Consider the following 15,766-nt stretch of genomic DNA (forward strand, 5'->3'; position numbering starts at 1 on the left):
TGGAGAGTGAGAGACTAATGAGGAGAGTGTGTGAGGTGGAGTGGGGGAGAGGGAGGAGGAGGCCAAGGATGAGGTGGAGGGATGTAGTGAAGAGGTATATGAGAGAGGAGGGTGTGAGCTGGGAGCACGTCAGTGAAATGGCGAGAGACAGCGACGTGGAAGCGATTTGTTTGTGGCCACCCCTTACGCAATTAAGGCGTTTGGCAGTAGATAGATTGATAGAATAGAAACCAGCTGTTGATATTCAGTCATATATCCTCTTATTTTGTAGTTAGGCACAGATGGTGTAAGTCATCAGTAAAGTGTTCTTTCAAAATAGGTTTGCTTGTAGAGCCAGTTTTGTAAGTTAGCGGAGAAGGCGGTGAGATATATAAGAAATACATGTATGTACGTTGACAATTGGGCCTCACGAAATGCATTGGCAAAATGAGAATCAATATTGTAAATGATAGTAATATGAATGATATGAGGATAACTGGTTGGAGGAAGATATATCCGAGAAGCTCATAGTTTATGGAAGATGATCATGCAAAATTTCATGAAAAGATTGCAGTCAAGTTGGAATAAGGTTACAGTAAACTGTTATTTAAACACCTCTGCTGAATACTGTACCTGGGAAGTATGTCATACAGTATAGATATATAAATGTGGTAGTGTCTATGAGAACCCCCTCCCCCCTTAAATTGGAGCCAGTTAGGCAGTTAACTAAAACCAAACCAGCTGATACTGTAATGAATTTTAACCTGAAAGTAATTAACCATACTTTGATATTACGAGTTGCTAGTTAATGTAATGTCTCTCAGCCTATGAGTTTTGTAGAAGTTATCTACTAAATATGAAAATTAATGCAGCTTACTGTACAATTGGTTTACATGGTTCATAAGTTGTACGGTAATCTAACTCGAGGATAGGGCAAGCTATTCAAACTTCATGACTACAAAAGGGAAGATGCTCTATTAAGACTTCTAAAACTTGACCAGTTTATGGAAGCTACTGTATTTCTATACAGACTGTCTATTGGCCATATAAAATTTAGTGTATTTTCAATACTTTTTATTGACTGGCTTATTACAAGAGAGCCAATATATACATCATATATATATATATATATATATATATATATATATATATATATATATATACAGTATATATATATATTTTACTGTACATGTATATATATGTATATCATCATCATCATCATCATCATCATCCAAACCTCCTTTCTCACCCAAGGGCAGGGTGAGGAGTAGCAGTGCCCAAATTTGCTGGTGGGCCACACTTCTATTCACTCATCATTCAAGCCCCTGGCATCCTGGCTCTATCGGTACACCAAAAACATTCACCACGTTCTGTACCTTCACATAAACATATGTAATAGAGTCAGTCTGGATGCTGCCACGTTAAAAAGGGGTGCCAAATCCCTGATCATGCATTTCTCCTCGCAACATTCATCCAGCTAGCTCATCTCTTGTCAGTTCCCTAGCCTCACCGACTTCCAAACCTCTCTTCTTCACACACTCACCCACCATATCTCTCCACCTTCTCCTTGGCCAGCTTCGCCTCCTCCCTCCATTAAATTTGCTCAGATATACCTTTTTCACCACTCTGTTGTTATCCATTCTCTCCACATGACCATACCATCTCGGTACACTTTCTCCGATTTTGGTGTCCACTGACTTCCTCACTTCACATCTTTCACGAATCACATTATTTTGTATCCCATGCACCCTCTGTACTCCACATACATTCCTCAGCAGTCCCATCTCCACTGCTTCTACTCCTGACTTTTGATTTTCATGTCACATGATAGTCTCACATCCATATGTTAAAGTTGGCACTAACACTCCTTCATGTAAGACTTGTGCAGCTGCAACACTCAAGCCTCTGTTTCTTATCAAGGCCTTCATTGTGCCAGCTACTTTTTTTCCATGTGTCACTCTACTTTCCACTTTTTTTGCATATTTTCCTCTCTTTTCTATCACTGTACCCAGATATTTGAACTCTCTCAACAATTCCAGTCTCTCTACATTCACTGTAACATCGCACTGGGAGTCACTTTCTCTCTCGATAACCATCACTTTACTTATTTCTACATTTACTCTCAGGTATATGCACATATACAGGTATAGATAGATAGATAGATAGATAGATATAATAGAATAGTGTCATATGTACAGGTAATGCAGTTTCAATATTAATTCCACAGATGGCACAGGTTAGATGTCAGGAAACCAGCGAGCTATTACGAACCCGACAAGGGGCTCTCCAGAAGGCCAAACGTCAGATGGAGTTTGACTGTCAGAGTTTTGTTGACCTTGGGGAAGTATTTAGTGGAGGTGTTGGGGAAGAACAGCTCTCCCCTATGGCTTGGCTTGCCTGCTCACCTCTCAATGTTTCTGGACGGAGAAGGTCTGTGTCAAGCATTGGCTCAAAGAATCGCGAGTCACTGTCACGCTGCCCATCATTAGATACAGACGACGATTCTGTTTTCTTGGAAACGCCACCACCACCACCACCATCCAAGATTCCTCTAGAAGCACGGACCAGTTTAGGAGGCATCAAAGAAGTTCGTGAGAGTGCTGAGGACCTGCAGTTGTCACCCCCTCTCTCAACACCCACCACACCTACCCTTACTTCCTTGACCACTTCCACCTCACCCCCAACCACCTCTTCCTCGTCGTCTTCCAGTGGTACCAGTGGCACGAGTTCTTGTTCCTCAAGTGACAGCTCAGGTCCTGTCACTTCAACAACCAAGTTCATGAAGAGAGCCAACACTTGGCAGTATGGTCTCATGAGGAAAGATCATGAGAGCTCCAGGTATGGCTTTAAATCACCCTATGTGTGTTTCAATCTTGCTTACATGTGTGCATGCACATGCATGTGCATGTGTGCACACACACACACACACACACACACACACACATACGGCCATACCACATTGACTGCACCACTTCTCGTCCGATCAGTGAAGCTCAGCAACATTGGGTCTGGTTAGTACTTGGATGAGTGACAGCCTGGGAACACCAGATGCTGTTGGCGTAATGTTTTAGTGCTCGCTGGCTCGGTGGTAACGCTCTCACCTAGCATCTGCTAAGACGGGGGTTTGTGCCTTGCTCGGGATGGAAAAAGTTTCACTGACAAAGCAGGTGGGTACTGTCCCCCTAGAGCAAGGGGATGGGTGTGTGCGTCTGTGAAGGTCAAGGCTTTGACCTTAGATCGGACTATATGTGGTCTCAGCTCTCTTCTGGGAGGGTAAAAAGCTGATAATCACAACCATCACATGATTCTGACTGACCCAATGAATTACACACACACACACACACACACACACACACACACACACACACACACACACACACACACACACACACACTTACCTTGGAGTTTTTATGGATATACTTAACATAGATGATGGATGATGGGCCACAGAATGTTTCAAGGTTGTGTAATATGTAGCAAAAGAGAAAAAATGGCACCCTAATGAGAAAGAATGAAAAGGAAGGGCAGTGACCAGAGATGTGTGTAAGATTGAAGGTGCCTTTATGAAGTTATATGATAACTACCTTTTTGCCTTGGGCTCCCAGGAGGGAGCAGAGCATGCTTGATGGTGGTAAATGATGTTTATGGTCTTCTAACTTCAGCACTTTAATACATCATCATTTGTGTAAGCCAAGACTGGTACTTTAATATTTTGATCATATGATGATGGTGATTTACACTTAAATTGATGAGGTGCTATAATATCCTTGGTAATTCTTAATAATGTATTGAATACTGTAATATTTTATGGTCATATCTGTGACTGATATACTTTTTTTTAACCTTAGACCCATATTTATCATCTTTGCCTGACTTAATTTTATGCTAACATGAAGGATATGACACACCGTTCATATACAAATGAAGGGAATTGCTTACAGAAATACTGTACTGTAATTAGTTATAATCGTGACAGCATTATACCATTACCAGTATTTCTGGTACTGCAGTTGCTAAACATTAACTATTGTCTGTTGTTGTCTATTTGAATTTGCAGACTTGATAATTCATCATCTATCAGTTTCGTTTTGCCCACTGGACCCTACCTCACCTCATCCTAGGGTGGGAAGAGGTCAGGATGATAATAATGATTGTTATTATTGTTTTTTTTTTTTCCAGCATGGAGGATGGTGTTCCTCAGTCTCCAGCAGGTCACAAGAACACTCCGCCATCCTCGGCTGTTAACTCTCACCTACTAATTCGTGGCTCACAGCTCAACCTTTCCTTTAATACAGAAGACTTGTCTCAAGAGGAAGTAAAAAAGAGCAAGTAAGTCATTAACAGTTTCTGCCCAAATTTTTGGAATAGCTGTTGGTAATTCAAGTTTCAAATTACTGTATCTTAGAAATAACGATGGTCCTAAATTGAGATACAGTACTGTACCCAAGCTGTGGCAGTTTTCTTTGTTGTCCTTTGTGGAGGAAGATGAGCATTCCCAGCCAGGTTGTTTTAATTTTCACATAGTTCATTTGATTGCTTGTATATTTGTAGCCACTGTATGTATATTTTTTCATATACTCTACATGAAAATAATGATACTGTATCCACATACAGTATTTGCAGGATATCCCAAAATTTGGGAGAAGGGGTGGAAATGGGGGACCGAAAGTTTCGCTTTGCATTGGCTTTGCATTGTAATGATCCCACTGGCTAACACTGTGTTGCAAGCACCATTATGCCTCTTACAGCATTAAATGGGAAATGGGATCCTCCTTTCTTTTGTCCCCAAGGAGATTAAAATGGGATATGGAGTTGCAGTGATGATGATGATTATACAAGAAACTGTATTGCTTCATTGTCATTTTGTACACATTTGGGCTTCCGTGACTCTTTCTCTCAAAGTAATAAATTATTTTTTATCAGCAGGAAAAATAACAAAGTTTTATCAAACTTAGGAGGATTAATGGCACAAGTACATTCTCAGGTTCCTGTTATTTAGCCCCAGCAGAAGATGATTTGGTGTTAGTAGGAAAAGAATAATACAGTTGTCTTGAGCTTGAGAGGGTTAATGGCATGAGACTCTTGCACTGTGGGTAAGAATGTTAATGAGGCTTCATTTCTTTTTAGCTCTGTTCCTAGAGATACTCATTGTGAAGATGGGCATTAAAGTGATACTGATAAAATTGACACATACATTATTTGCCAAATCTTTGATGGTGGCAGGTGATGGTGACCATCATCCACTCACTTGATGTAGTGCTGCCAACTTCATCCTTTACCTCTGTCATTCAGTTTCTGTGTAGTCTCTCTTCTTACTTCTCTCGTTCTTTCCTCTCACTTTTTAGTACTCTTTTTTTCCACTTCAAGTGGCTCTGTACTTAGTGACGAGTGTAATGTTTTCATGTAATGCAGGAAAACAATTTACAATGCTTAGTGGTAACCTTATGACCAGATAATGGGGTGATGTGGAGCCCACTATCATGCTGTGCCCATGCTAGGTGGAGAGATGCAAATGTCGCATCCCTCCTGGAACCAAACCTCCACACTTTTTCCCTGTCTTGGTGTTGCAAGGCATCATCAACCACAAGGGAACATTGGTTCACTGCACGGGATGACCCTGCAGGGGCAGTTGCTTGCCTGTGGTTGATGGGTCTGCTCAGCCAGACAGACTAGGGTTGAACAACAACAACAACAACCTAGTGCTTGATCTTATAATGGTGATGGTTGGTGACTAAAATAAAAATTAAAAAAATTTCAGAACTCTGTTGCTGATAATGAGGGAATTGATTCAGACTGAGAGAGACTACGTTAATTCTCTTGAATACATAATTGAGGTGAGTTTGTGCTAAACAGTATTTTCATTGAACAAAGAAAAAAAAAAAAATTCTCTAGACAATTGCATTGTTCCATGGCATACAATTCATTTAACTAAATTCAGTAATGTGAGTGTTATGGCACAACCTGTACCAGTGTTTGCAGGGTAGTTTCTTTATTGCAAAGCTATTATATACTGTACCTGTATTTCTGTTTTCATGATAATAGAGGCAAAAAATATTGTATTTGGTGATATACTGTATCCATAATTCGGTAGTACTGTATTTATGTTCTGATGTAAAAAGTGCAAGTACAGTAATGCAGTATCATATACAGGAGAGAAAGGGGGAGAGAGAGAGAGAGAGAGAGAGAGTAAAAGTCATGTAATCCAAATGGCAGAGAGAGAGAGAGAGAGTAAAAGTCATGTAATATGGCAGGGGACCGAGGGTCCTTTGGACTAATGTTTTTTTCAGACTGTCGGAAGGGACCTTTGAAAACATTAGAAATGTGTACATGATCATTAAATAAACACTTAAAATGATATGGGTTATTGTTTTAGACACAGGAAGTGCATAGAAGTGTAGCTTAATAGTTGCTGGCAGGTACATCCAAGTCCAAGAGCAAGTCCAGGCCAGATAAATCCTTAGAAAAAGCCCAAAAAACTTCTAGAAAAGCCCAGAAAAAAATTGAAAAATTTCTCCTTGAAGAATTCGAAGAATTGAGATTTTCGGAGTATTGGTGGTCGGAGTGGAGGATTTTTACTGTACAGTATATATATAGATAGATATATATATATATATACATATGGAGCCTCTGTGGTACAGTGGTAGAGTGTGCGTTTCGCACGCTGGTGAGTGCGGGTTCGCCTCCCGCCAGAGTTGTAAAAAATTTGGGAAGCATTCACCAACCCACTTGCCACTTTGGTGGACACAATGGGTGTTGTGGTTGAACCAGTGTCGCCTACTAGTATGCTTGCATCCATTCGGCTTAAGGCGGGCCAATTACACTTGGTTCACAGACTACACACACATCCAAAGCCACTACAACACTACAATTACACTTACAAGCACTTCTCACCCTACATACAGTCTCTACCAGACAGCCTAAGCCACTTGGTAGAGATACATTGGCTGTATCGTCCCTGCTTCGTTAGGGATAAGGCCGGTCCTGCAGTGGACCTCAACGGCTGTGGATGAGGAAGAGGATATATATATATCCATCCATCATCCAAGTCTGCGTCACCCCATGAGGAGTGTAGGAGCCCGGGGCTAGGCAAGTTGGTCCTGCCCTTGGGTGGGAAAGGAGGTCCGGATGATGATGATGATATATATTTATATACATATACTATACAGGTATACCCCAGTTTAATGATGCAATTGGTTAGCTAAAAACCCATCTTTAGGCGGGGTATTGTACATCAGGGTAGATTTAACATGTAAAGGAATGGGATGCGTTTTTCAGCCTTGGGTTTCCCCCAGCAACAAAGTCTAAAACCCACCCAAATGAGCCCAAAAACAAGTTTAAAGCCAATCTAAATGACCTGACAGCTGTAAGTGAAGCTACCTTAAGCCCTACACCTGTAAATAACTCAATAAAACCAACAAATAAAATCTGAAAATTGTCAGATGTAAGTCTGGAAAAAATCAAGCTTAGTAATCTGTTCCCCCAAGATGACAATGTTCACCCCACCTGTGGCTAAAACACATTAAGTCTAAAAACAGTTTACATAACAACCTAAACACAATTTTAGCCTAAAATATCATGAAAATCAGTAAAAAACAAATCAAAACCCATCATTAAACCGGGGTTTGGCCATCGTTAGGTGGGGTATGGTGGTATTTCTACCCCTATCATTAAGCCGCCGTATTGCATCTAGGGGTATCATATGTCGAGGTATAGCCATATATATATATATATATATATATATATAAATATATATAACACCAGGAAACCATTTACCATGCTGAGTGGTAACCATATAACCAAATTTTGGCGCCTGGTGGTTTAGTGGGTAATTACGGCAGTCCAATCAGATTAAGTCAGTGAAGGTTTATATCCATGAGGTGGTTGGGGTTTATTGCTCACGTAATGCCACTCAGGGATGAGTGAGGCTGGTCACTCTCATCTTAAATGTCAGGAGCAACTTGCCTAGCCCTGGGCTTTTACACTCCTCGTGGGGCAACGTAGGATTTGATGATGATTGAATGACATATATATATATGTATATAGATAGAGAGATAGATATAGTGTAGATAGATAGATATAGATAGATTAAAAAAAAAAAAAAACTATTTAAAGATGTAGTGCACTAAGAATTCTGTGTGTATCTCCTACCTTGTTAATAATATCTCTTACTGTTTATTAAAATTTTCCCACTATAGAATTACATCCCAGAGCTGATGAGAGAAGACATCCCTCAGGCTCTAAGAGGTCAACGGAACGTCGTTTTTGGCAACATCGAAAAGATATATGAATTCCACTCGGGATATTTCCTGCGAGCCCTTGAAGCTTGTGAGATGCGGCCATTCACTGTGGGCTCAATATTCCTTAGATATGTAAGTTTTTAGTAGTTGATAAGACCACTTTCATTTTGTTCATTTGTTCTAATCCCTTCACCATGAGGAATCATTCCTGAGATGAATAAAATCATCAAGGGTTGACAAAAGTAGTAATATAGATATCATTCAGCTGAAGGGATTAATGGAAATTTATCCCAGGTTGAAAAAAAGTGTCTGAGGAAAATGAGAATAAAAAATATTCTGGTATTGAAGGGTACATCTTTCATTATGGTGATTAACATTGTATTTTTGTTGCTACCCATTGAGTTTGTTTTGCTTTGGGAGAGTCCTCATCGCATCATATCATTTATCTGTGCATCAGCCATGGTCGCCTAATGGTCGCTTTCCATGCTGCACGATATCTGGCAGCCACCCTATTCAGTCCCTCATCCTTGTGGTCACACACTATGACCTTGTCCCAGATCCTTTTTGATCTGCTTCTCACAGCCTTACCCCTGACATTCACACTTCTCACCTTCTGCACCCAGTTGTCATCCTTCATCCTGTCCACAAGCCCAAACCATCTCAGTCTACCCCTTCTCATCACAAAACCAGTACTTTCCAGTCCCATCTTTCTTCTCAGCTCTTCAGTTGTAATCCTAGCCCCACAGGCCTCGCATTCAAGGATGCACTACACATCCATCTAATCATTGTCATTTCTGTATGTTTGAGCTTACAAATTGTCCTCTTCTTTTATTGTCCAGATCTCACCACCATATAGCTTTATACTCCTAACACATGCTGCATACAAAGATCTCATAACACGGAGGGAGAGCCCTTTCAGTGTTAGAAGAGGCAACAACTCTCTGAACTTTCTCCAACTACTCCTTACCCAAACTGCAGAGCTAGCTCCAACCCCACCTCCAGCACATAACATGTTCCCCAATTAACAAAACTCCTCCACACACTCAAGAGTCTCTCCAGGAAGATCAGTCTTTTCATGCCTGATAATCTTCACATGTTTTCTTAAACACACTGCACACATGAAATCAACATTTTGCAGTCCATCTCTAATACCACTACATCTCTTATGTACCCACTTATCACAAACATTGCACAACATAGAGTTACGTTCCACACCCTTGTGGCAGACTGCAAATGACCACATTCCCTCTGCTTTGACAGTATCTCCACCATCCCTAGATATCATTTTTGTTTTATCAGCATTTACTCTCAAACTCTTGTGCCCCATTCTGTCTCTCAGTTTCATAAATCTTTCCTCCACTCCCTTTCATTCTCTATAGTCAACACCAAGTCATCAGCATGCAATATCTCCCCAGGGAGTCCATTTCTGAAGGTGCATGAGAGAGCTTCAAACACTATGATAAACAGTAAGGGGCTCAAGACTGACCCTTGATGCACACCAACATTCATGAAAAACTCAGCACTCAAATCTCCATCCACTCTCACCTTGGTGTGAGCACCCACATACTGTACATGGCCATAACCACTCTAACTAGCCACTCCCATTACACATTTCACCACCTCCCATTGGACTCTGTGAAAGACCTTCTCCACATCAACAAAAACAAAGTACAACCCCCTTTTCTTTCCTATATATTTATACTGAAGCTGCTGGACAATGAATATGGGCATCAGTGTTCCCTTTGCCTAGCATAAACCCAAACTACATCTCATCATTATTCACCCTCTCCCTTATCATAATTTCTAGAACTCTCTCTGTTACCTTCATTATCTGGTCCAAAAGGTTTATGCCTCTTTCCACCTCATCACCCTTCCCCTTATACACATTTGCAATCACACTCTTCAGTTAGTATTCCGAGAAAGCACACTCATGTACAATCAGATTTATCGAATCAGTAACTAAACTCACTCTTATATCTCCTAAGGCCTTCAGCATTTCAGCAGTCAACCCAGACACACCCATTGCCTTCCCCAACTGCATCCTGCCAATTGCCCTGCTCACATTAACAGCATCAATCAAAGGCCAAGGGCCAGACACGGGATTGGCCAACCTCAAAGCTTCCCTGTTCTGGTCAAACTCCTCATTCAGCAGCAGGTTATAATGCACTCTCCGGGTGTTGTTTGTTCAGAAACTACCTTTTATATTTAATTGTGGGTACTTCTTGATTGTATTACTGTATTCATCTTAAGAGGGATTTCCTTTTGGCATTTTCTTTCAGCTGACTGGAGTTACAAAGAATAAGCTTTAAAGTTATTTAATTGCCATTAAGTGGAAGTTTCCATGCAAAACTTGGCAGAGATTGGCCCAGTCAAGGGATTTGTGAAGGTTGGGGGAGGCCTTTTTTGTGGCAGGTGGACTTGCAATGGCTGGTGCTGCTGCTGCTGCTGATGATGATGATGAAGTAGTTGTCACCTACCTTCAGTGTCTCTGTGTCTGTTTGTCTGTCTGTCTGTGTATCTGTTCCCAACATATCTTGAAAAGTTGTGGACGAATTTTCACCAAACCTTCGGGAAATAGCAACTACGTGGATGTACAGAAGCTTAATAGGTTTGGTGTGGATTTGATCAATGACAGCCGAATGCCAGCCACCATATGTTCTTTAATATGGACTGGCTTTTTGCAAAGCGCAGTGACTGAATTCCTTTGAGTTTTGCAAATTTTCTTCAAACTTATTTTTTAGGTAATTTGTACCTTATCCAGCGACATATTTTGGCGGCCAATTATCATTCGGCCATGCCATGCTTTTGTTTCATTAATCAGGATGTTTTAATCCACTGTGTGATTTTTAAGGAATACATGGGGAGAGATCATGCATGGACACCACCAGGATAGGGGTTTCAGTAGAAAAATGGCTTAAGATTGTAGCACATGGAGTACTGCCATCAATTAAAATGGCCTAATCATGCAAGCATGATCATTGGTTCTAAGAATTAGGTAATGCAGCATATATATCAGATACCAGTATCAGGTAATTGTAAAAGTAGGAATACAGATCATCATAGTAATTAACATACAAGATATAGCTGTGTGTGAATGTAGCATTATGCTGTATATCCTTCAGTGTCAGCTAGGTATATTATTGTTGGGAAGATTTCTTGAGTACAGTACACCATGATACATTTCAATACTATATAATCCTTTGCACAACATAATAACTGTAGCACTGATATAACTGAGCAGTGGAGCTGCCTGGTTATGCATGCATCCATCATCTCCCTCCCTATCTCCCAAATGGAGGATGGCAGATTGCAGCATGCAGTCCACCATTTTCACTCCCAGATATGCCTGGAGTTTGAATGTTTGTCTGTGTTGTGTGAGAATGAGGTGAATGTATTGAATGTACAGTATTTTGGTTTGCAAGGTACCACTATAATGATGGCAGAAGGGTTGATAATCTGGTGTACACTGTATTTTGTTTAGGTAATGACATAGAGAAGAATTATGGTCATATTGTACTGAGGCTAGTTGAACACGTTACTTGGAAGGGTAGTTTTTTAGGGATGAGTATTTGGTAGCAGCTCTGTTAGGATGCTGTTTGGTTGAAGGTTCTGGATGGCTGTGGTGGCCATGTGTTTGTGTAGTTTAATGCTGTATGATGAATGAGGGATGTTTTTGAGTCATTAGTTGTAGATAATGCAGAAATTTATTATTACATTATAGAGATGCTTTGGGTGTCTGCCCATTCCTCTCTTCCTTCCTTCCTCTTCTGTCTTTCTTTCCTTGATTCTTTCCCCTTCTTTCTGCCTATGGGTGACTTTACACTCCCTCATCTGTCTTTTTATCTTTCATTCTTTCCTTTTCCTTATTTCATTGGGTGACATACACTGAGTGACAAGCCAAATGGTTTCCTGTACACCATGCTGGGTGGTAACTATACAACCAAATTATGGCGCTTGGTGGTTTAGCGGGTAATTAAGGCGCTCCAGTTGGATTGAGCCTGTGTAGGTTTATATCCAAGGGGTGGTTGGGGTTTATTGCTCACATAATGCTACTCAGGGATGAGTGAGGCTGGTCACTCTCATCTTAAATATCATGACCAATTTGCCTAGCCCTGGGCTCCTACGCTCCTCAGAGGGCAGCATTGGACTGGATGCTGGATGGATGGCTGAATTATTGTTATTATTATTATTGTTGTTGTTGTTATTATTATTTATTTGTGGTGTGGATGGTGTAGCATAGACTGTAACTGCAAGGATGGGTTGGATTGCTAAATTGATAAACAATATAGCTCTCATATTAAAGTGACCACTGATTAGGAATGCATTTTCTTCTTTACAGTATGTAGTGCTGCTCTCGGGTGACCACCCTTTCCTCGCTTCCTTCCTTCCTCTTCTGTCTTTCTCTCCTTCTTTCTTCCCTCATCCTTCTGTCTAAGGGTTTACACTGAGTGACAATCTGAAAACCATTTACTGTGCTGGTTGGTAACCATATAACCAAACTATGATGCCTGGTGGTTTAGTGGGTAACTAAGGTGCTCCAACTGGATTGAACCTGTGAGGGTTTATATCCAAGGGGTGTTTAGGGTTTATTGCTCATGTAATGCCACTCAGAGATGTGTGAGGCTGGACACTCTCTTCTTAAATGTCAGGGCCAACTTGCCTAGCCCCAGGCTTCTATGCTCCTCATGGGGTAACACAAGATTAGATAAAATATGTATGTATTATAAGTGGTATATATTTCTGGTCATTGTAAGGAATGAAATAGGCATTGTAATAGTGTAAAATAAATCAAAAGATTCACTAAGAGGCTAAACAGAATTTATTTGCTGACCAACCTAATGTAATTTAATTAAATATTTACAGGAGAGCCAGTTCTACCTTTATGCTTTGTACAACAAGAATAAGCCCAAGTCTGACTCACTGATGTCTGAGTATGGGTCTGCATTCTTCCGCAACAAGCAGCTCGAGATTGGAGATAAGATGGATTTGGCCTCATACCTGCTGAAGCCTGTTCAACGGATGGGAAAATATGCTTTAATCTTAAAGCAGGCAAGTTGTTAATTAAGAGAAGTAGACAGTTTTCATTTTAAGTTGCATCATTATTAAGCACTGATGAGTTAACACTTTTTTTTTTTTTTTTAGTTAAGCTCTCTTATGTTCACTCTAAGTTATCCGATGTCAGAAAATGAGTACTTTTTTTTTTTTTTAGCCCTTCAGTCATGAACCAGAAGCGTGTCTCAAGCTGTTTCACTTACAGTAGCATATTGCCTAAACACATCCCCGACTTTAAGTGAAGACTAACATTATGTGTCCTTAGATAGCCATATGATCCCTTTTGACTAAACAGACCTTTCCCAAGAAGATAGCTGACCGAGTGTGCCAGTCGGCACAACCCCTCAAGTCTAATGATGAACAGTAAACACACTTTGTTATGAACTTCTGTTTACAAATTTCAGCTTTATCAGACTCTGTCACCAAATGAACAGGGTTCTGAATTCTTATATACAACAGATATGGGTGACCAATAAACCTACTGCTTCAGTCTTGCTATAGCCAACATTACATAAACACATTAACCACCACTCTGCTATTTACCTGTTTCATTGTATTATTATTACACTACTGTATTGTTATGTAATTGTATTACTGATTTAATTTGTTTTAATTATATTTAGTACATATATCCATGTTTACAGTTTTGAGTCACAGAACTGTAATTTATCTGCTGAAGTAAAGAAGGAATATAATGAGCGCGGCTCCATGAGTAGGAGGACTTTGGAACATGAAATGTAACAGATTTTGTGATATAACACCACACTGTTCCCCCAAGTAGTTTGTTAAAAAAGGGTTTACTGCACATTATTTTGCATTTTAGTTTTGCTGTCTCCTCTCATTTTTTACTTGTGTTTATAAGAGACTTTTTTGTGGTAGGTGGGGGCGCTCACCATCCACTCACTCGATGTATTGCTGCTGTCGGGTGGCTGCCCTTTCCTCTCCTCCATCCTTCTTTCCATCCATCCTCATCTGTCTTCCTTTCCTTCATTCTTTCCTTGTCCTTCTGCTTATGGATAACTGTACACTCCCTCTTCTGTCTTTCTTTCCTTCATTCTTTCCTCTTCCTTCTGCCTGTGGGTGACTCTACACTGAGTGACAAGCCAAATGGTTTCCTATACACCAGGAAACCATTTACTATGCTGGTTGACAACCATATAACCAAACTTTGGCACATGGTGGTTTAGTGGGTAATTATTGCACTCCAGTTGGATTGAGCCGGTGAAGGTTTATATCCAAGGGATGGTTGGGGTGATTGCTCATGTAATGCCACTCAGGGATGAGTGAGTCTGGTTACTCTCATCTTAAATGTCGGGACGAACTGCCTAGCTCTGGGCTTCTGTGTCCTCATGGGGCAGTGTAGGACTGGATGATGATGATGGATGAAGAGACTTTCAAGACTGGACGGGTTAGATGCTGTATGTATAGCTTTTACCAACTCGTTCAGTATGAGAAGTCTTTCCTGCTTTGATTAAAATCATCTGGAGGTAGCATGAATAAACTAAAATTAAATTAAAGAGCAGTGGAAATAAGTTATTTGAGAGGACCATGTGGAGTCACGTGGAGAGACAGACTGACAAATGAGGAAGTGAAGGAGCGTTCTGGTGTGGATGTGGATGCAATAGGAAACGTTAGGAGAAATAGACTGAGGTGGCTTGGCCATGTGGAGAGGATGGAGAGCGAGAGACTGATGAGGAGAGTGTATGTGAGTGAGATGGAGAAGGGGAGAGGGAGGGGGAGGCCAAGGATGAGATGGAGGGATGGAGTGGAGAGGTATATGAGAGAGGAGGGTGTGAGCTGGAAGCAGGCTAATGAAATGGCAGAGGACAGGGTGACAAGGAGACGATTTGTTTGTGGCCACCCTTTACAGGATTAAGGCATCTGGCAATAGATAGAAAGATAGATAGATAGAAATTAAACTAAATTAAAAACTCATTTTTGTGTAACATTAACAGACGGAGATTCCAATGAAAATTTACTCTGTGCTGTTTCTTGTTTCAAAAGATATTGTCAACCAGTTGCTCAGGATCTGTTCTTCTCATGTGGTAAAGGTAATTGGTAGTGATGATGATGATGATTATAATGTCTAATACTGTACTTATATCATTTTGTTGATACTGTACTGTTAGATCTCAGATAAATTGATTGCTGATAATCAAAATGTCTCCAGAACGTAGTGGGTTTATCTCTTTTTACTGAACATCAACATCAAGTTGAGGAGGTTTACCCGTTAAAAATATGAACAGATGTGCTTTTATCGTGTTCAGTACAATATTGTATCATAATTCTAAAATAACAGCTTGTTGATGTACAGGTATTATAAAAATATATATCATCATCATCATCATCCAGACCTCCTTTCCCATCCTGGGGCAGGGTGAGGAGTAGCAGTGTCCAGACAGCCCAAGTTTGCCCAATCCAATGGGCCACGCTTCCATTCACTCATCATACAAGCCCCTGGAATCCTGGCTCTATGTGATACACCAAAAACATTCACC

General features: G+C 40.5%; 1 protein-coding gene and 1 pseudogene across 1 annotated transcript in view; both read left to right on the top strand.

Moving 5' to 3' along the window:
* The window catches only part of Pura (Puratrophin-1-like), a 559,794-nt gene that overhangs the window by 520,829 nt on the left and 23,199 nt on the right, over positions 1 to 15,766 (top strand). The window contains exons 16-20 of the mRNA XM_080273930.1: positions 2,207 to 2,817; positions 4,159 to 4,308; positions 5,738 to 5,813; positions 8,175 to 8,348; positions 13,080 to 13,265. Coding sequence (XP_080130056.1) covers positions 2,207 to 2,817; positions 4,159 to 4,308; positions 5,738 to 5,813; positions 8,175 to 8,348; positions 13,080 to 13,265 — 1,197 coding nt within the window. The remainder of the gene's footprint in view (positions 1 to 2,206; positions 2,818 to 4,158; positions 4,309 to 5,737; positions 5,814 to 8,174; positions 8,349 to 13,079; positions 13,266 to 15,766) is intronic.
* LOC145403077 (5S ribosomal RNA) lies at positions 2,921 to 3,039 on the top strand (annotated as a pseudogene).

This window comes from Coenobita brevimanus, chromosome 6 (assembly GCF_032717465.1).
Source record: "Coenobita brevimanus isolate Jiangsu-jjx chromosome 6, ASM3271746v2, whole genome shotgun sequence".
In the NCBI taxonomy this organism is placed as follows: Eukaryota; Metazoa; Arthropoda; class Malacostraca; order Decapoda; family Coenobitidae; genus Coenobita; species Coenobita brevimanus.